The sequence below is a fragment of the Puntigrus tetrazona genome, unplaced genomic scaffold (assembly GCF_018831695.1).
Source record: "Puntigrus tetrazona isolate hp1 unplaced genomic scaffold, ASM1883169v1 S000000746, whole genome shotgun sequence".
Taxonomy (NCBI): Eukaryota; Metazoa; Chordata; class Actinopteri; order Cypriniformes; family Cyprinidae; genus Puntigrus; species Puntigrus tetrazona.
The window spans coordinates 2,350,001-2,372,500 of NW_025048355.1; the positions used below are offsets into that span (position 1 = coordinate 2,350,001).

Here is a 22,500-nt window from a genome sequence, read left to right on the forward strand (position 1 = left end):
CTTTATTCTATATGTTCCGTATTTTTAAGTTATTTTATTGTATTTTTGTTATTAAAAATATTTAAAATTATTGAAAATGTAAACACTTCAGGTTAAAATAAATGAAAAATGTTGCCTTGGCAGTTACCTGAAATAAAATTAAAAAATCTAACTTAAGTATATATGTATTACTTTCACATATTATTGAATTGTAATGTGTTTATTACGACTTCTAGAACTAATACTCAAGCGGTAGATCAGGAGAGACCTCAGGGTTCATGAACTTGAGTGAAAACATTGTGCATTTCATGCAACGCAAGTTACTTTGAATAAAAACATCCACCAAAATCATGAATAAGATGTTCAGAGGTCAGACTTTACTGAACAACAAACCAGTGTTAAAGAGGGACTCTGCTCCTGTGTGTGTGACGGGTTTGATGATGCTCTTTTAGGGCCGTCGAGTTGAAAGCCTTTTAAGTTGAGCACTTTTAAAGACGCTTAACAGACTGAAACAAAACACACCGGAGTAAACAAACAGACAGATGAACGTCACAGCCTCCATTACGGCCATTTGGAGAGAAGATTAAACCAGACTCGTGCATTAAACACACTCAGACGACATATGCTGACCACACCACACAAATCCTGAGATCAGCTCGTTTACACACACACACACACACACACACACACACACACACACACACACACACAGACAGACACACAGACAGACACACACACCACCCATACAGACACACACACACACACACACACACACACACACAGACACACACACACACACACACACACACACACACACACACACACACACACACACACAGACACACACACAGACACACACACACACACACAGACACACACACACACACACACACATACAGACACACACACACACACACACATACACACACACACACACACACACACACACACACACACACACACACACACACACACACACACACACACACACACACACACACACACACACACACACACACACACACACACACACACACACACACACACACACACACACACACACACACACACACACACACACACACACACACACACACACACACACACACACACACACACACACACACACACACACACACACACACACACACACACACACACACACACACACACACACACACACACACACACACACACACACACACACACACACACACACAGACACACACACACACACACACACACACACACACACACACACACACACACACACACACACACACACACACACACACACACACACACACACACACACACACACACACACACACACACACACACACACACACACACACACACACACACACACACACACACACACACACACACACACACACACACACACACACACACACACACACACACACACACACACACACACACACACACACACACACACACACACACACACACACACACACACACACACACACACACACACACACACACACACACACACACACACACACACACACACAGGACACACACACAATGCACACACACATACACACACACACAGACACATATGCACCACACACAGACAGACACACACACACACACACACACACAGAACACACAGTACACACACACACACACACAGGTACACACACACACACACACACAGAACATTTAGACACACACACACACACACACACACACACACACAGCACACACATCAGACACACACACACACAACACACACACACACACACACAACTGTTTTGAAAAAAGACACATGCTACACATGACACTACACACATGGTAAACACACACACACACATATTTTACACACACACACATTTCAGAAACACACACACACACATACACACACAACACACACATACATCAGTTTACACACACACACATACAGACACACACACACAGACAGACACACATACACACACACACACACACATAATTAAAGTTTGACACACACAGAGTGAAGGAAACACACACACACAATGAAGCAGATCCGTGACATTCAGAGGACACCATAATATTAATGCATTTCAAGGATTTAAACTTTTGTTCAGAGGGAACATATGTCCTTATACTGTGTTTGAAAGAAATGAAGGTCTGGTGTGTTTCAGAAGGACAGTATTAAACCACACACTGCAGGTATTATAACAGCGTGACTTCAGAGAACATTTAGAGCACCGTTAAAGACGAGCACAAACTCTTCAGCAGCTGGAAACACGTATCAGACGAGAAAGCCCATAACCTCGAAGCCCAGACGTCTCTGAACTGTTTTGAAAAGAAGATGAGATGCTAAATATGATGCTAAATCATGGTAAACACACCCCGTCCCAAATATTTTATACAAACAAACATTTCCAGAAATTCAGGTTGTATTACATGAACATCTCACTATATCAGTTTATTTGTGTTTTTGCATCGTATTGTTTGAGGGACATTTTTGTGTTTAAAGGTGCTTTAATTAAAGTTTGATCGGTTGAATGCAGTGAAGGAAAGTGGTTGGATTTTGTTAATGAGAGCAAAACCCAAGACATTCAGAGTCAGACTATCCATGAATATTAATGCATTTCACTACGATTTAAACTTTTTGTTTACTTTTAGTGTTTATACTGTGTTTGAAAGAAATGAAAGGTAAAATCCTGTTGTAAAAGCAGTCCTGATCTAACACTCACACACACACACACACACTCACTCACACACACACACACTCATTCACACACACACACACACTCACTCACACACACACACACACACTCACACACACTCTCACACACACACACACACACACACTCACACACACACACACACACACACACACACACACACACACACACTCACTCACACACACACACACACACACACACACTCACACACACTCTCTGACGGCGGCGTGCTGTGTGTCTGGCAGCGCTCAGTGTTTTGTTGTGGCTTTGATGCGGTGAACTCTGCCAACATTTGGTTATGCAAATGCCTCTCTCTCTCTGTGTCTCTCTCTCTCTCTCTCTGTGTCACTCTCTCTCTGTCTCTCTCTCTCTCTCACACACTCTCACACACTCTCACTCTGTTCTCTCTCTGTCTCTCTCTCTCTGTCTCACTCTCTGACACTGACACTCACTCTCTCTCATCTCTCTCACGATCTCTCTCTCTCTGGCTGTGTCTCTCTCTCTGTGAACTCTCATGTCTCTCTCTCTCTCTCTCTCTCTCTCTCTCTCTCTCTCTCTCTCTCTCTCTCTCTCTCTCTCTCTCTCTCTCTCTCTGTCTCTCTCTCTCTCTCTCTCTCTCTCTCTCTCTCTCTCTCTCTCTCTCTCTCTCTCTCTCTCTCTCTCTCTCTCTCTCTGTCTCTCTCTCTCTCTGTCTCTCTCTCTCTCTCTCTCTCTCTCTCTCTCTCTCTGTCTCTCTCTCTCTCTGTCTCTCTCTCTCTCTCTCTCTCTCTCTCTCTCTCTCTCTCTCTCTCTCTCTCTCTCTCTCTCTCTCTCTCTCTCTCTCTCTCTCTCTCTCTCTCTCTCTCTCTCTCTGTCTCTCTCTCTCTCTCTCTCTCTCTCTCTCTCTCTCTCTCTCTCTCTGTCTCTCTCTCTCTAGGCTGTGAGCGGGCGATCAGCGAGACTTTCTTTTAGTAATTGTTGGTAATGAGAAGGAGCAGCCCCTCTGCCAGCTGGTGAGTGCTCGCAAAGATTTCTGATTTTACAGACTATAGACATGGATGAAATGGCTAAAGTAAAGATTAATATAATTACAATATATATATATATATATATATATATGTATATATGCATATGTGTGTGTGTAGATATGCGTCTGTTTGTAAAATTGCTTGTTGTAATACTATAATAATATTTTTACAACATTTAGTACTGGTGTATATATTCAACTATTAATGTGAAGTATTAATTAAAATATTAATACTAAGTAATATTTAAAAATGATATTGTAATATTATATATGATGTAAATGTTGTTTTATTAAAAAGAATATATGTGTCATGTCTTGCTGTTTTTAGTGTCCCTGACACTTTTTTAAGATTAAGATTTTTTGGGATTTAGTTTTTTTTTTTTTAAATCACACTAAGTACACTGACAGACTAAAAACATTTTAATGCTTCCTCTAGCTGTATTCAGTGGTGGGTTTCATAAGAAAGCAGCTTTGCTTTTTGCACTTGAAGTTTCTGTATAATACTGTTTCAAACGTGTTATTTTAGTATATTAATATTTATTTTTCTGTTTATTGTAATGCATCATATATAATAGTAAGTTCATGTACCAAATGCAACAAGGACACATTTTAATTTTGGTTAACTGTAATAACTCTGATTTCTAGTGCTTAAAAGATATGTTTCTGTAACGCTACGGATCCTGAAGCATCTGTAATGCTGAGATTTGTTTTTAGAGCACAGTTCACTTACCTTGTTATGCAACAAAAACCGAATCTGTGATCTTTTCCCTGTAGGCGGGTCTCCAGATGTGTTTGGCTGCTGATTGGAGGAGGCTGTACTGGTGGGTGGTCCTCCAGTGGGTAGTGGGCGTGGCTCTATCGGCGCCCTGCGCTCAGCGCTGCGACTGTCTGCCAAAGCTCCTGATAGCGAACTGCTTCTCAAGACAGCTGTCCTCCGTTCCCGCAGGTGTTCCTGACAACACCCTGTCACTTAACTTAACCAGCAACCTCTTAAAGACTCTATCGCAGCGACAGTTCTCCGGCCTCACGCAGTTACGCGAACTGGACCTCAGCGATAATGCACTAACAGTGATCGAGGTCGGAGCCTTCGCCGGTTTGCAGAATCTCGTCGCGCTGAATTTATCCCGCAACCATCTAAAGATCATCCCGGTGGGAGCCTTCTCCGGCCTCCGCGGCGTTCAGTTCCTGGACGTGAGCCGGAACGAGATCTTGGTGCTCCTCGACGATATGTTCGGCGAGATGTCGTCTCTCCAGAAGCTGGAGGCCAGCGAGAACGATCTGGTGTTTATCTCTAACCGTGCTTTCGACGGCCTTTCTGACCTGCAGGAGCTGAACCTCGACCGGTGCAACCTGACGTCGGTGCCGACCGAAGCGTTTTCGAGGCTCTCCGGAATTATCCGGCTGCGCTTGTGCCGATTCGGACTCACAACGCTTCCCAACAACTCCTTCCGCCAGCTGGGACGTTTGCGTGATCTCGAAGTTTCCCATTGCCCTTGGTTGGACTCGTTAGCCGCTAACAGCCTGTTTGGACTCAATCTCACATCGCTAACACTCAGCCACTGCAATCTGAGCGCGGTACCCTATTCCCCCCTGCATCACCTCGTCTACTTGCGATACCTGGACTTATCATATAACCCAATCACCGTTATCCTTTCCAACCTTCTTGGGGATTTGCTACGACTCCAGGAGCTGCATGCAGTCGGTACAGGGCTTCTACGGATAGAGCCCGGCGCTTTCCAAAACCTTGCGCTTCTACGGTTCCTCGACGTGTCGGAGAACCGTCTGCCGACGCTGGAGGAGTCTGCCTTCCATTCGGTCGCCGCTTTAGATGTTCTTGGATTGGATGGGAACCCATTGGCGTGTGACTGCAGGCTTCTTTGGGCGATGCGCAGACGCCCGTGGCTTCGCTTTGAAGGACATCCGCCAACTTGCGCAACGCCTGTGCAGGCGCAAGGCCGGACGTTTGCTGACTTCACGGAGGCTGAGATTCCGAGGTTGTTCATGTGCAGACAAGCTCGCATTCTGACTCGGAAGCCGCAGGATGTTCGTACGGACGAAGGACATACGGTTTTGTTCTTCTGCGCAGCTGACGGAGACCCAGCGCCGTCGATTATTTGGCTGAATCCCAAACGCTCCCTTATTTCCAGCTCGGGTCGGATTCGCACGCTCGCTAACGGGACCCTGGAAGTGCGCTACGCACAAGTACAGGACAGCGGGTATTACCTGTGCATCGCTTCGAATGCGGCTGGGAACGACAGCGTCTCGGTGAGCCTGCGAGTGCGAGGGTTTCCAGCGTCCGCTCGCAACCGCTCTGGCTCGTTCTTCCTGGACGGCTGGAGCTTCACGTCTGGGCAAGCGGCGGTCAACGGGTCGCAGCCGTTTCCGTTCGACGTGAAGACGCTGGTGATCGCGGTGACCATGGGCTTCCTGTCGTTCCTGAGCTCGGTGGCCGTCTGCTTCGTCTTCATGTTTTTCTGGAGTCAGAGTAAAGGGCAGATCAAGCACACGGCGACTATCGACTTCGTGCCCCGCAGCACGGCGATGACGTCCGGAGGCGGGCGGTCGATGGAGACGGGCAGGTTCACCATGAAGCTGATCTGAAAACTTGACAACATGAGATGTTCGAGGTGCTACTAGATATCCAGTTTCCCATAAGCTTAAACATGAGAGTACGATGCATGAAAGGGTTAGCTCACCCCAAAATTACAATTCTGTCATGAATCACTCACCCTCATGTCATTCCTTGGGGGAGAATTGTTAAAAGCAGGTGTTTTACATAAATTTAGGATTTAGTTTTCTTTGCGCACAAAAAGTAATCTCAAAATTAAAAGTAGAGCATCTCATGTCCTGAAGATCAACAAAGGTCCTACGGGTTTGGAAAAACATGAGGGTAAAAAATGAATGACTGAATTTTCATCTTAGAAGAATTAACCCTTAAAGCTCCTTGTCATTCACTGCATAAAATTGTTTTTTGTCAATAAAAGTCTTGTTTTTCAGTACAAATATGTTTCAATTAAAGGGTTAGATCCCCAAGAATTGGCCAATGTTTTACTCACCTTTAAGGCATCCTAGTTGTATATGACTTTCTTCTTTCAGAAGAGTCTAGTTTGAGTTATATTAAACTCTATGATACACCAGCTTCACAATAAAGTGATTTCCTGGTGGATATGCGTATGATTAGCTGCAGAAGCTTTGAGGAGAGGGCAAGGATTTAGACAAGAGGAGGCTGCTAAAGTGAGAAAACTGCTCCTGGAAACATTGTTCTTGTGTATTTCACAGAAGCTAATGCTACACCCATCCTACATTGTCTTCTGGAACACGTTTCTATTGTGTACATGACATTATGGTTTTAAATATGAGTTTTTTTCTTACGAAAACGGAGGCCTTTATTCACCTCAGGGAGCCGTGAGGTGTTTAATCACGGATGGATGCACTTTATTGGACTTCTTTTAAAATAACAGCCATTCACTGTCATTATAAAGGTTGGAAGAGCAAGGACAATTTTTATTGTATCTCCGATTCGATTCTCAAAGAAGAAAGTCCTATACGCCTAAGATGCCTTGATGGTATTAAATCAAGAAAACAAAGAACAGATGTCTGTCACTGGACTGTTAAGTATTCTCTATTTGAAAGAAAAACATTGATTTTCCAGATATCTGAAAGGTGCAGTATGTAATGTTATATGTACTAGTGGTCAGAAAGGGTTCTGCAGTCCAAACTCATAATCCTGGAGATGTTTCTCCACACCCTCCTCATGGGGTTGCCAGATTGAGGATACGCAACAGAAACGAGCGCGACTGACAATACGAGGCGCTGGTCCTTCGACTGGAAGTTGAGCTGTTTTATGCATGTTTTAATATTCCTTAGATTCCATTGGCTGGCCTCCACGGCTCTGACACTGAGTATTGAAATCCGATTGGATGAACGGGCAGTGGGCGGAGTCACTACAACACAAAACGAGAATGTCTTGGCTGCATACAGCACCTTTACCCTCTGAGGATTTCACAGCTTATTTTGACCATTCCATGATTTTCAAGTTGCTTGATAGACTTTTATTTCTTGACGTTTAGGGTCATGAATGTACATGCCTTCCCGGGCTTACATTTATATCCTTTATTTCTTTTCGTGAGTTGCATGGAAAGCAGTGCGTTCGATCCAACCACAAAGAAAACGTCCCAAACGCACTTCATTCTGTGTAGTTTGTCAGAAATGAAGGCTTCTTCTGTCCAGTAAATGTAAAAATTTTATTTTTAGATTTAGATATTTGCACTGGAAAACAAAACGAGGTTAGCTGATGAAACCTGATCATTTTCCTCTTCATTTCTCCATTTTTGACTTTGGGTTGAATTTAATCGTCATTTAGACTCCTCTGTGATTTGCCTAAATTAGATTCCTGATGATCCCAGTTTGCAGTAATTCAGGTTTGAGATGAGCTTTAAGTGATTTTTGTGAAAGGTTTTGAGGCATTAAATCAGATAAACTGAGCATGAGCTGCATGAACGCATGGACGAGACGCTCTGATCGCATTTCTAGCATCTCTAAAGCAGAGAAGGCGAGCAGTAATGAAGCTTTAATCACAAGAGATCTCAGGTTAATTAAGCTCGGTGTGAATCGTGTTCAGTAAGTCCTGAGGTAGTTATATAATGCATTAAATGACAGAAATATTGAATGCATCTCAGGATTATGTGAATGTCTGCATGTGTTATATTTTGCTGATGATGCTTTTAGATAAAACAGTGTAACTCACGCATACATGGCTTTATGAAATCCAACTCAAAGCAATAATATCCCATCATGCACTGCTGTTTTACTAGCATAAACGATCAAGTGTTTGGTTCGGCTACGATTCTGTCAAATCTGTCTTTCTCTCTGGAGCGTTTATGAATCTCATTTGTTTTTGTTTTTTTGCATATATTAAACAAAAATATTTTTTTATTGTTCTACAGACGGTGTACTAGTTAAAGAACGGCTCCGTTTGTTTATTTAAACTTTGACTGAGATGTCTTTAAAATGAGTTAGTTTTGCAATTTCTGTAAGAAATAGCTGCCAAAAACAATAAAGTCATCTTAAATGATGTTTGATTCAATACTTAAATATGGGTCCTTTCCTACCGTCTGCTTCACGGTTTTCACCCAAAGTACGTGACAGAGGACACTGATGTATTTTATGAGGATTTCTCAAAGATGGCGTTATTACCGAGAACCCCTTCATCGGTTCTGTGTTCTGGGTGTCGTGATTCGCTCATGTTTTAATCTACACTATATGAACTTGCTCTCGGTCACGTCCGGTAAATCAGCTTAGAGCAGGAAAACAACAGGCTGAATGAACGATTCACTCGCTCACACACACACACTCTCTCTCACACACACACACTCGCTCACACACACTCACTCTCACACACACACACTCGCTCACACACACTCTCTCTCACACACACACACTCGCTCACACACACACACACTCTCTCTCTCACACACACACACACACACACTCACACAGACACACACCGGGTTCAATAAAGAGCATGTATCATCTATCTGTCCACATATGAAAAAATAGGCATTATTTTGAAAAAAATAAGTGATTGTGTTAATTTTTTTAAATGAACATTTCGGCGTGTCGCCCGATTAATGTGTGTCTGTTTTTTTTTTTTTGAACAAAACCCCATGTTTTCTGTCATATTTGTGGAAGGCACATAATTCATAAAATCCCCGCTCATCTTCACAGGCGTGTTCAGATCTCTGTCTTTTGAGATTAAACTGGTTCGGGTTTATGTTCGTCTGACAGATCAGAGCCCAGATTAGAAGTCTCCAGTCAAACGTCCGTCTGTCGTCTGTCCCGTGACTCATGATCCCGAGAGCGTCTGATTGGTTCAGGAGCACGGGCGCCTCCGTCTGCTCGGATCAACACATTACACACCCATCAGCTTCTACTGAAGCGGTCTGATGTTCTCAAATCCTAATACTGGATCTAATCAGAGCTTGATTTCCACTTCAATACACGCTCGACGCTAGCAGACAAAAACGGCAGCGACTTGAGTTCAAGGGTGCTTAAAAAACACCCAAAACCTGGATTTGATCAATTAGAGCAGCTGCCCGAGGACCAATCGTGTGTGTCTTCTTCAGTGCTGAAGACCAGACTGTATCAGAGGAGTCGAGGAACCTCAGAGGAGTGTGTCAACTTCAGACAAAGACACAATGACAAATACTCCACGATTAAGGGCTCATAAAACATGTCGCTGGAGAACCAAGCCCTTAGGTGGGATTTACTTCTGTTTGAATGCAGTGTTCAAGAGAGCAGAGAAGATTCACTGCGAACTGTTGAGTAGAAGACGTTCGCTGCACAAGTAAACCCACCCCAAAGACGAGGACTGATCAGAGAACGGCTCCAGAAGAACAGAAGAGAGCTAGAACCGAGGAAGAGGACAAATCTTCACGGAAAGAAAAGCACATCTCCTGATAAGCATGTATATATTTATTTATTTGTTTGTTGAAATATTTAAAGTTTTGTAATATTTCCCCAGAAAAATGTAAACTTCTCCATATTCACAAAAAGAAAGACATTTCTGTTTATCAATCATTGTCAATAAAATGAAATTCATAATTACAATAATAATCATATTTGAATATAATATCTTTATAATAATAATAATAATAATAATATGAACATTCAAAACATCACTCCATATTCAGAGATGCTCCACTCTAGAATCAACAAATCTCTCGCGCATTCGAGGATATTTCCATGGGTAAATATATAAATATATACATCCTACGCTCCTGAATCGGGTCGGAGGGTCAAGGGTCAATGCTATGGCTTGTCCGTGTCTATGGCTAAATTGGCGGCTGGACCATTCGTTTCATCATGAAGACAAACTCATAGCAGTAAGAGCTAGCGTGCTACACGATGGGGAAAAGATACACGATCACGATCTGTCGTAGCATAACTGACCCCTATACACAGACGCTGGCTGAAAGGATCGCAAAACTGCGCCAGAAGTGGTGAGAGACGCACCGAAACACGTCCGTGCGAAAGTGACCGCTCGAGTTCAGCCAATCAGAGCTCGCCGGGGGAACTGGAGGCACAGAAACACTGTTCATCATCATTATTTTTTCATAACTAGAAGTACCTGAAATGCAGACGAAAGTAATACTTTGAACAGAAAAAAGGAAATAAAGACAAAAGTAATCGACTAAAGCCCCAGCAAAGCAGCTACTGGCGTATATGAGTATCATCCATCGAACACCAAGAAAAGAGAAAAACTCAACCGACTTAAAATGAGAGAAACTTTCCATCGGTAAATCTGGACTCTATGTACAGAAATCAGCAGCCGACCTCGCCGGATGACGTCAGTGCTCGAGCGTGTGTGAGTGAGTGTGTGTGTGAGAGTGTGTGTGTTCTCAAACCCAGTGAGCAGCACGGAGCACGACAGCAGCAGGAGCCACAGCTAACATCAAACACCGCTCAACATGTTCACACACCTGAAGGGAAGCACCGTCATGGGGTTTCTGTCAACATGTCATGCTAACTCGGTTAAAAATAGGATAAGAAGAAGAAGAAGAAGAAGAAGAAGAAGAAGAAGAAGAATGTAAAATGAGACTGGTCCCAACAACACAAAGAAACACATTACCAGTTCATCTAAGAAATTCATGACAGGCAACTTAAAAATGTTATTTTATGGTTAAATGAATCTCTATGAAATCTCTTAAATCTTGCCCCTTTTTTGCACAAATACCCCCCCGGTTCTGCTTTAACGATTAAACTATAAATCCAATGCATTGAATTCACAAAACATAGTTCATATGAACGATAACAGGGCCTTTTCCCCTCCGTAATTCCATTTTAATGGTTAAAATACATTTTAGCAATTAAAAAAAAAACATGCATAATTAATAAAAAAAATTCTACAGCTTATTAAAAGTGTAACAAAAATAATTTTTTAGGGCCCGCTTAACTGTTAAAATTACACTTAATTTCATTTTACTAATCAAAAAGTTAATTTTTAATAACAATAAGGCCTTTAATAACAGCTGAATGAATCTTTTAATTCATCAGCGCGAAAATGAAAAGGGATAGTGTCTCGCAGAAGTACATTCTTTACTGTTTGTCGCGATTTCAAGTTAAACTGAATTATAAGAGTGACTGAGTAACACTGTATCGGTGCCAGTCTCCCGGTGCATCGTGGGAGGTGTGAAGCACGGGCCGGGCGGCTCACTAGGGTCTGAGAGAGCTTCAGTGGGCGGCTGGATGATTTTTGGCACAAACACACACCAGCACTAAACGAACACGTCCGCTCGCTCTCCAGCGTCAAAGCACCACTTAAAACCCAGAAAACGGCACAGCCACGAGCGCTCTTCCTCGAGTCACATGACCGTCTCCATCGGAGGCGAGTGTCCGACTCACTCGTCTAGTCTTTATTTTGCCCTGTTGTTCTCGATGGAGCTCTTTAGGCACGGAGAGGAGAGCCCGCCCCCACCGCGCGGGACAGGAAGGGGCGGGGTTCTGAGCGGCACGCCGACGTCTGATTGGCTCAGAAAGAATCAAGCCCCTCAAAACATCATTTGAAAAAAAACAAACAAACAAGATTTGTTATTGAGTCATTATTAGGAAGTTGAGGCTGCACCTGATCATACACACACACACACACACTCACGTACACAAACACACTCCTGCAGTAAAAAGAGAGAGAGAGAGAGAGAGAGAGAGAGAGAGAGAGAGAGGCAGTGGATGATGGGAAGAGAACGAGAGCCTATAAAGTCGTCTCTCTCTCTGTCCGTCTGTGTTGATTTTTTTGTGCTATCGGTGTGATTGTTTCGGCCTCAAGATGCTGATTGTCGTCCATTTGGCTCAAAAAATTCAGAAGAAAGAGAGAAAGACGAGAGAGAGAGAGAGAGAGAGAGAGAGAGAGAGACACACACACCTGAGGAATATATAGTTATATATCACTTATATACATATATATAGTCTCAGCGTGTGAGAGAGAGAGAGAGAGAGAGAAGAAAGAGAGAGTTTGTCCAGTTGGAGTTGGTCGTCCTGCTCAGGCTCCGCCTCTCTCTTCTCTCTCAGCCAATCATCAGACACTGCTGGGTTGAGGTTCAACCAATCACAGGTCCACTAGTCCTGCACGGGCCAATCATGTTCCAGAGTGGGCACCATAAATCGGCTGAGGGAGAAACAAAGCCGAGAGTCAGTGACCCGATCCGTTAAAACGCTCGATTCATCACAACGCCAACAACTCTGTATTCATCACACATGTGGAAATAAACTCATGTGGATAGAAAATATGAGCGTGATCGCATGGAGAAGAGCAGCGTGAACGTTCAGCTAAACATCTCCCGCTGTTCAGCTGAAGAAAGAAAGAAAGTCTGTGGAAATGGCGAGATGAGTGGATGAGACGAGTGGAAACAGAGGACAGAACAGAAGGGATCTCCGGCAGCCAATCACAGGCCCTCGCTGCGAGGACGCGCTGCTACCGTCGGCCAATCACAGCGCTCCGTCTGGGGCCGGGCGGCAACGACATCACATTACACACAAACAACCACGATCATGACAAACACTGTAAAGATTTAATAACGAAGCCCACGCTGCGATGATAACGACAGACGAACGACATCGCCGCAACAGCCAATCAGAATTCATCCTGCTTTAAAGGGCTCAAGCATTTAAAGAGACGGACGACAAAACGCATCACCACAGCTATCAATACAGTTATTGTGAATCACTACAGTTAGTGCTATAGTTATCACTTTTTATGGCACACATCAAGATCTGAACAGGTGGAGCTGGGGAGGTGGAAGGTTTCTCAAGTGAGCTCGCTGGCTGCCTATACGAAAACAACCAATCGGCTGCGTCCGTGATGATGCCACGGCTTTCAGGACAGAACTGGTTATTGGTATATTTATCACTGCAGTCAGCTATTATTACAGATGCGCCGATTCTGGAGCTCGCTTCGTGACTCGGCGGCTGGAATCTTATCAGAGGAAATGATTCTCAGGTCAGAGTCAAAGCCACCGACGCCTCGGTATTCATCAGGAAGGACTTCCCTGACTGATACCAAAAGCCCGAGAGTGAGGAGCGCTGTGCGCGGACAAAGAAACACCAACAACAGAACAGAACTGGACTTCACTGGCTTTCAGGATGTCTATGAAGTTGATGCATGTCATTAATAAAATATTAAAGGTGTAACATTCAGGCCTGATTGGCTGAAAGCACACAGCGTGGATTGAGCAGCTGGTCCCGCCTATGTACCTGAATAATAGTAGATCGGTCAAAAATGACAAAAACAAGTAAATAAAACATGACGGTAAGAAGAGAGAGTGAGCGCACTTCTGTTCCTGGTATAGATACTGTTCATTAGAGTGCACTTACTACAGATACTGTTATACTTATATGTAGTTATTGGAAAGTTATTACTATATTTGTTATATTAATCCCAGACAAACTGATGTCAGTAAACAGGTTTAGCCTCTAGCTTTTGACTGGATGAGACGTGTTCAGACACACACACACACACACACACACACACACACACGCACACACACACACACACACACACACACACACACACACACACACACACACACACACACACACACGCACACACACGCACACACGCACACACACACACACACACACACACACACACACACACACACACACACACACACACACACACACACACACACACACACACACACACACACACACACACACGCACACACGCACACACACACACACACACACACACACACACACACACACACACGCACACACACACACACACACACACACACACACACACCTGTGATGCACAGCAGATCGACTAATCATTTCTGGAATAATATCATGTTACTGTCATACCTGCAAACTCACAAGAGGTCAAAGAGGCGACAACGTTCTGAACTTAACACTTCTAGAGGACTCTAGAGTCATCACCCCCCAGAATACCATTTGTTTTGGAGAATTGAACAACTTTTTTGGGGTAGTGCAGCTCTTGTCATCTGTGTTTATTCTTTGTGAGCAGTGGAGTAATTTATTTTTGCACCTTCCGATGTTTCTAACAAAATGTCTTTATATAGTTAAATGACTGTTGTAACGAGCGAGTCGTTCGGTGAACCACTGACTCACTTGATTCGTTGAAAACGTTGATTCATTCGGCAACAAAACACGGGAGACACAAAACAGTCCTGCTGTAGCTTGAAACGCAACTTCATCAGCGCGCTCGAGCCGATGCTGTGTTAGCTTTGCAAACAAATTGCGAACTTTGCACGTTTACACGCGGCTGTGAGACGAGGCGTGTTCGGGTTCGGTCAGATTGGAAGCACACGCGGCCGCCCGATCTCTCCAGCTCTCCGCTACTAGTTTGCAGGTATGTAAGCGGCTCTTGACGAAGCTGCACTCAATCTCTCTCTGTATGGCCGGCGAGGTGTTCCACACAGAACCGTTTAGCCCCGCCCACTTCCTCTCCTCACTATCACACACACGACAGATGTGATGACGTCACGCAGCAGCTCACTCCGGCGGAGTGGCGTGAAGGGTACAGATGGTTCCCGGTGTGCGTGTGACAGACCTGTTCTGTGAATATTCTGGTTTTGAGGTCAGGCATTCCACTTCCCCTCAGCTCATCCTCTACCGCCATCAACCTGCAACACACACACACACATTCCCAGGATGCTCTGGTAATCGCAGGGACAAAGTCGCGAGCGCGCGGCACGCGTCTGACCTGTTGATGATGCCCTTGATCTGCGAGTCTTTCTCCATCTGCTGCTGGCGCAGGCGTCTCTCGCTGTCGTCCAGGCGGCTCTGGTACTGCAGCAGGATCTTACTGGTCTGCTGCTCCTGGGAGTGCAGCCGCCGCTCGTACTCCTCCAGCTTGCGGTGGGACATCATCAGACGCTCCTTCAGGGAGTGGATCTCCTCCTCGTACTCACGCACCTGCAAAGAAAACCCATTATGAAGGTTTTAAAGGTCATTTGGGCCTGCTTTTTATTACTGCGTTTAAAAAAAGTCACAATACAAAACCAAATCTTTTGGTCCTTTTCTTTATAGAAAATATAACTTAGAAAATATTCTGTATATTCTGTATTTACGTCACGCCGTAACTCTTATTATTGTGATGCTGAATAATTCTCATACATTATTTGCAATATAAGGCCTTTAATTTATTCATTTTTTTAAATAAAAATGATTTTTATGCACTGTGACGATATCTTACTGACAATTTTACACACACACACACACACACACACACACACACACACACACACACACACACACACACACACACATTGAAATTGAAAAAATAAAACATTACTGTTCAATTATCAAGAAAAAAATTTCACATTGCAAATCAAAATTGGATTTTTCTAGATGCAAAATAAAATGTCAAATATTTTTGCATATAGCATTTTTTTTTTATGTATCATTTTTTATTGTTTGTGGACCGTCGCATCAGCACTGACCCGGTCCAGACGGGACTCATCCATGCTCTTGGAGTGCTCCTTCAGTTTGAAGTCCTCGCGGTCCACTCGCAGACTCTCGATGTCTGCAGACAGGTGGGGCATGTTGGACACCCAGGCCACCGTACGCTCGGACGCGGCTGAGGGAGGGTTGAGAGTGGACGGAGACTTCGAGCCCTGAAACACATCAACAGACAAAACATGAGGCTCATCTGACATACAGACAGCGTGAACACATCTCTCTCTTTGATTTACAAACCATTTTACTTTCATTTCCTTGCATTCAGATTCGAGCTGTCGGTTCTGAACGGTGCAGGTGTATTATAAATGAGCATTTTGTGCACTCTGATAATACTAGTGATTCTAGTTTAGGAGGTGACCCACAAACAGGACTTACAGTCGTCATTTATGCCCATTTTGCATTTAATTTCAATTACCCCAGATGAATAAAACCTCAGATTACAGACGAGACTCAAACCTGTGCAGACAACACACTGTGTGTGAGTATATACAGCCAAACCAAAAACTATTCAGACTGCAAAGACAATTTTTAATTTTTTTACTAGTAAAAGTAAGGACGGATAGTCGGGTAGTTCATGGAAAGTAAAAAGAATCTCATACCGTGGACTACCAGTAAACTTTTGGGACCAAATATTATTCAAACAGTTTGACCTGAGCATGTTTTGCTTTAATTGCTAAAATTATATTTTTTTTACCCCACAGATTAAACAAAATGATGCATTGCTTAGTATACTGGAGTGTGTGTGTGTGTGTGTTGACCTGTTTGTTTGTGGTTGGCTTGAGCAGGTGCTGTTGGTTGCTCTGCTGAGCAGGTTTTGCTGGTTGGTTGCTCGGTGTGTTTTCTGTGCTCTCACTGGCTCCGCCCTGAGGGGCGGGGCTCTCCGAGGCTGTGCTGGACTGATGCGGCAGGCCGGGGGCGGGGCTATCCTTCACCGACAGCTGTTGCCTTGGCAACTGCCTCCCCCCAAAGCTGGAGTCAGGCGACTGGAGGAGGTTCCCGCTCTGGGGGCGGGTCTTGGGGGGCGTGGAGTTGACGGCCGAGCTGACGGACAGCTGGTGGGAGGGCTGAGGCTTGACACGCTGAGGAGGAGCCGGGGCCATAGAGGCCTGACGGACAGGATGGATGGTGGTTGGGGGCGTGGCCAGGGAAGCGGGCGTCCCTGTACCTGTGGCTGTCTGCGGGGCGATACCCATCAGAACCTGCTGCTGGAGATTCTCCTAAACACACACACACACACACAGACCCTCAGCGATAGCAGAGGTAACTCAACTCAAGAAAATACACTGACATTAGCCGAAAAAAAAGATAATGATATAATAAAAATGTGTTTTATTTCAGCTACATTTCATTTAGCTGAACTTGATGTGCTAAAAATGAACATAAAAACTGACATATTTCTTTGGTTTGAGATTAAGAGATCATGTTTGTTTTCATTTGAACTGGCTCGCTTGGAAGAATACATGGAGTTTTGCGCTCAAGCACAGACCGAGATGGCAAAAAAGCGCATCCTGTTGCTTTCATTGTTTAACAATAGCACGCTGTTTTGTTTCTGTGAGAACACACCAATAAACGGTCTTCACAGATTTGAATGTATTATACCCTATATGACCAAAAATGAGTAGAGTAGCTAATTAGCTTTCGGACGATAAGCCATGTTTGAGGTGTTTGGACGTCCTGACTAGCTGTGAAACTCTCAGTCGACTGTTAGGGGCAGCCCTTCAGGTTCTCCACTGTGTGTTCCGTGAGGAGTGCGTCGGATCACCTGCACCTGCAGAGACAGCTGTCTGCGGGCGTAGTCGGCCTGGTTGTGGCGCGTGAAGTCGTCGCTGTAGCTGTGCGAGTGCACGATGTTGGGCTGCACCAGGCTGTTCTGCGTGCGCAGGGCCGACAGATCCTCGCTGCGGGAGAAGCCGCTGTGAGCGAACGAGGGCACGTGTCCGTTCTCCGGCTCGGGCGGCAGCAGCAGCGGTGGAGGGGTGTGGTACTGGGGCCCGTCTGACGCCAGGTGGAACAGAGGGTTCTGGAAGGACAGGGGCACGTGCATGGCAGCCGCCTGGGACAGAGAGTCCGTGGCCAGGCCGCCCGAGTGACTCAGACGCAGGCCACCCGACATGCTGGAGCCGCCCGAGCCGGCCGACACGCGCCCTCCGGCCCTGAGAGGGGCCCCGGCCAGCGGCCCGAAGCCGGCCAGAGAGCCCTGAGACGAGTTGAGCAGATCGTTCACCGAGTGCAGGTTGGACACGCTGTTGATGCGAGAGTCCTGCAGGTCCATCATAGAAACACTCTTATTCACACTGAGAACCTGACGAGACACACACCACAGCAGAGCATCTGAGAACCACGCTCCTGGAGCCAAGCAACTTTAGAATAAACGTCACATCTATAACGACCCTGGAGCACAAAAACGTTTTGCAATTGAGATTTGTACATGGTCTGAAAGCGGAATAAATCATCTCTCCATTGATGTCCTGTTTCTTAGAACAGGACAGTATCTGTCTGAGATACAACTATTTGAAAATCTGGAATCCGAGGATTGCAAATTTTTTTAATATTTTGAAAATCACCTTTAAAGTTGTCCAAATGAAGTTCTTAGCAATGCGTATTATCATAAATGAAGTTTTGATATATTTACAGTGGAATATGTACGAAATGTTAATGGAATATCCTAATGATTTTTGTATTGTTGGCTATTGCTATTAATATACCTGTACTATTGATGACCGTCTCATTTATTTATTTATCTATTTATTTAGCTTTCAGGTTTTTATACATATATATGCACACTAAAAGTATTGGGTCACTCTCTGTAATGATCAGGTTTGACTACTTTAGTGATATTCTTGAGTACAAATCTTAATGTTAAAGCATATAAAGATATTCTAGGCTATTGTGTGTTTCTAATTTTATATTAACAGTTTGGACTTTTCTATTCTAACATGACCATATCATGACCATGTGTATAAGACAAGATTAAAAAAACAAATGAGTCAGTGTGGAAGAACTGGACTGGTCTGAATACACTAATCCTCTGCTGTGAGTTTAAATACAGTCCTTGGGCTAAAACCTCATCACTAAACACCAAGAACACCAAGTACGTGTGGGTTCCGTCATTTTAGACACTTACAGAACTGTCGCAAGGAAACCAACTTTTAAATGCATAAATTAAGTTTCCATGTTTGTTGCACAGTTTTGAAGTGCCCTTTTCTGTTCTACAGAAGGGGGTCCCAATACTTTTGTCCATATAGTGAATGTCATTGGTGTTTAATGATGAGTTTTTTACCTTGTCTTCTACAGAGACATTGTCATGTTAGAAAAGAAAAAGGTCCTGTCCAAACTGTTGCTATAAAAGTAGTAGCACACAGTTCTCTAGAATATCATTATATGCTTTAACATCAATATCTGTACCCATGGATATTACTAAAGTAGTCAAACCTGTTCACTAGAAGAGGCGACCCAATACTTTTGGCAATATAATGTATATCAGGCCCTGAAACATTAAATCAACAGTAGCAGTGATTTTATACTTAAAAATCCCTAATGCACAGCAAACAGCAGTGTGTGTGTGTGTGTGCGTGTGTACCTTGGGGTCTGGTTCGGTGATGTCAGAGCTGCTCGTGCAGTAGGCGGGGCTTGAGCGTGCAAGAGGTGGGCGGGTCACGTAGAAGACATCTTTGTTGCCACGGGGATCTCGCTCGGAGAATGCAGCCATTCCAGGATGAGAGAGAATACCGCTGCCGGAGAGACCGGCCGTAGGAGACGGCAGACGAGAGATGTCTATAGAGCTAAACACACACACACACACACACACACATCAGTCTGATGAACCCACGGCTACAGATGTACCGTAAAGGTACAGAATATATTATGGTACCGGCCAAGAAATTCAAACAAGAAATGTTGTTTTGGTGCTCTTTGATGTGGCGTGGCAGATCACTGTATTAAAACATCTCAGTTTAAACAGAAGCGAGACGCAACATTACATCTACATTTAAACATTTTGCAGATGTGTTTTTCCAAAGCGACAAATGATCAATACATAAAGCGAGGCTAACAGAGAAAGGAAGAGCTCTCAACACCAGCCTCAGGTACTGTTCAAATATGTACAAGCTGGAAAGGGAAAGGAATAAATAAAAATGTTTTTAAATTCATGATGAAGTCTAGTAATGTCGAAATAGATGAGTTTCAGCTGTTGTTTGAAGTTTGACAGGGATCCAGCGTTATAGATAGGAGCGGGAAGATCATCCCAGGAACAGTGAAGGAGAATGTTCTGGAGAGAGATTCTGAGTCTCTGTGATGTGCTGTAGAGCTGGAGAGGCCGGGAAGACAAGAAGCTCAGTCTTGGCCAGATTAGGCTGTAGGTGATGATCTTTAATCTGTGGCGAGATGTTTGATTCAGCCTGAAATCCATGCAGATCATCTGGTTGAAAAGAGACGTAGAGCTGTGTGTCATCAGTTTTAAGAGACACCACGCTCTTGTTTGATGAGATCCAGTGATGTAGTGTATGTGGAGAAGAGGAGGGGTGCAAGAACCGATCCCTGAGGAACCCCAGTGAACAGCTGATGTGTTTTAGAGACTTCTCTTCCCCAGGCCACCCTGAAAGACCTACCAGTGAGATAGGATTGTGATGCCCAGTGATGAGAAGGTGGACAGAAGGACCTGAAGATTAAATGTGAAGAGAATTAAATGTTCTAAAGAGATTTTGCAGTGTGGACTTCGTCAGAGATGAAAGCGAAGACAGACACCTCCTCAGGTCTGACGGATATTTTGATTTGCGCCATTTTCTATCGGCTGCCCTGAACTTGGTCCGAAGCTGACGAAGAACATCAGATAACCAGGGGTTAGATGAGACAGGCCGTGCTGGTGGAGAGAGGACAATGTCGTCTAGACACGAGGTTAAAGTAGAACATAAAGTGTCTGCATTCACATCCACAGATGAGAAATGGGTAGATGAGGGAAGAGAGGAGGATGCTCCGGAGGAAAGATGGGAGAGAGACAGGGAGCGTAGGTTTGGAAATCTGCAGCATAAGGCTTATCTAGATGAATGTTGAAGTCGCCAAAGACTAAGAGTGGGGTGCTATCCTCCACAAAAGAGGACAGCAGTCCACCCAGCTCCTCTAAGAAGGAGAAGGATAAATTACCACTACAAGAGCTGTTATAGTAATAGCATGGCATTCAAATGAGTCATCATTGCATAGAGGAGAGTGAGTAGAGTATTTCCAACTGTTTGAAATGAGCAGACATGGGGTGTGAGAGGAGGTGAAATTATTAGGTCTCAGTCAAGCCCAAGATGTTGAGGTTGGATTGTAAGGAGAATGCAAAAATGAAGTTAGCTTTGTTGACAGCTGACTGACAGTTCTCATAGAGCCCATAGAGAAAGAAAGAGGTGCGGCAGAAGATGTAGAGACAGGGAACAGGTTACCACTGTGTTGCCATCTGTAGCCTTTAAAATGGCTTAAAATAAATATATATGACAGCAACGAGTTAATAATAATTAGTTCAAATAAAGTATTAAAAGCAAATAATCATATGGTTTTATTGAAGAAAACTGTTAAAATACATAATAGCTCCTCTTCAGGAACTGTGCGTCAAAGAGCTGGATGAGCGTGAGCAGGTTGATTCTAAAGATATCATCGAGCTCAGGAGGACAGCTGATTTGTCTCTCGGTGAGAGACTGCCTACGACATATCTGACCCTGTCTGATGTCAAGTCCCGGGTCTGTCTGGAGACGCTGTTACTGCGGCCGGCGACAGACACCAGGAGGCACATAAGAAGGAGGCGTTGCAGCGGTTCCTCGCTTGTCGCTTCAGTGCACTCAGTGCCAGCGTTACAGAGAAGACTGGTCTCAGTTTTCTCATCACCCCTGCCAGGGACTCTAGAGCGGTTAATTCGGTTGCCTCCTGCCGGAGAGCTGTGCTAGCAGCTCTCTTAACACCAGAGACTAGTCGCGAGAGACTGGTTCCCTTTGGTGTGGAAACTACTGCCAAATGTGTCTCACTGAGTCCTGCACGCTGTAGATAGAGACTACAGAATACAATTTTAGGTCTGCGTCAGGTGAACCGTTCAGACGACGCTCACACAGGTCATGTCTTAGAATCGGTCCAAGCGATTGATCTAAAAGACGCACACTTCACACCTCCATCCTTCTCGCTCACATGAAGTCCCTGAGGTTTGCTTTCAGGGGCGAAGCATCCCAATATCAGGTTCTCCCTTCGGTCTAAGGGATGCTGCACCGGCCCTGCTGCGGCTCCACGGCATTCACAAACTCAATTACTGATTTTAGCACAATCGGAGGCGGAAGTGGTTTGACATCAAGATGATAAAAAAGCCTGGGGTTA

General features: G+C 44.4%; 2 protein-coding genes across 7 annotated transcripts in view; one reads left to right on the forward strand and one right to left on the reverse strand.

The window, feature by feature from the left end:
- lingo4a (leucine rich repeat and Ig domain containing 4a) overlaps nucleotides 1–8,770 on the forward strand; it is a 10,959-nt gene extending 2,189 nt beyond the window's left edge. The window contains exons 2-3 of the mRNA XM_043232955.1: nucleotides 3,595–3,670; nucleotides 4,459–8,770. Coding sequence (XP_043088890.1) covers nucleotides 4,471–6,285 — 1,815 coding nt within the window. The 5' untranslated portion in view covers nucleotides 3,595–3,670; nucleotides 4,459–4,470 and the 3' untranslated portion in view covers nucleotides 6,286–8,770. The remainder of the gene's footprint in view (nucleotides 1–3,594; nucleotides 3,671–4,458) is intronic.
- Nucleotides 8,215–22,500, reverse strand: part of syngap1a (synaptic Ras GTPase activating protein 1a) — a 57,558-nt gene continuing 43,272 nt past the window's right edge. For 3 of the 6 annotated variants that reach the window (XM_043232948.1, XM_043232952.1, XM_043232951.1), the window contains 7 exons: nucleotides 19,745–19,946; nucleotides 17,927–18,466; nucleotides 16,923–17,381; nucleotides 16,146–16,319; nucleotides 15,407–15,618; nucleotides 15,254–15,326; nucleotides 8,215–12,847 (listed from right to left, as the gene is read on the reverse strand). In XM_043232948.1, the coding sequence (XP_043088883.1) occupies nucleotides 12,818–12,847; nucleotides 15,254–15,326; nucleotides 15,407–15,618; nucleotides 16,146–16,319; nucleotides 16,923–17,381; nucleotides 17,927–18,466; nucleotides 19,745–19,946 (1,690 nt within the window). In that variant the 3' untranslated portion in view covers nucleotides 8,215–12,817. The remainder of the gene's footprint in view (nucleotides 12,848–15,253; nucleotides 15,327–15,406; nucleotides 15,619–16,145; nucleotides 16,320–16,922; nucleotides 17,382–17,926; nucleotides 18,467–19,744; nucleotides 19,947–22,500) is intronic. The other 3 variants (XM_043232949.1, XM_043232954.1, XM_043232950.1) reach the window with 3 other exon arrangements.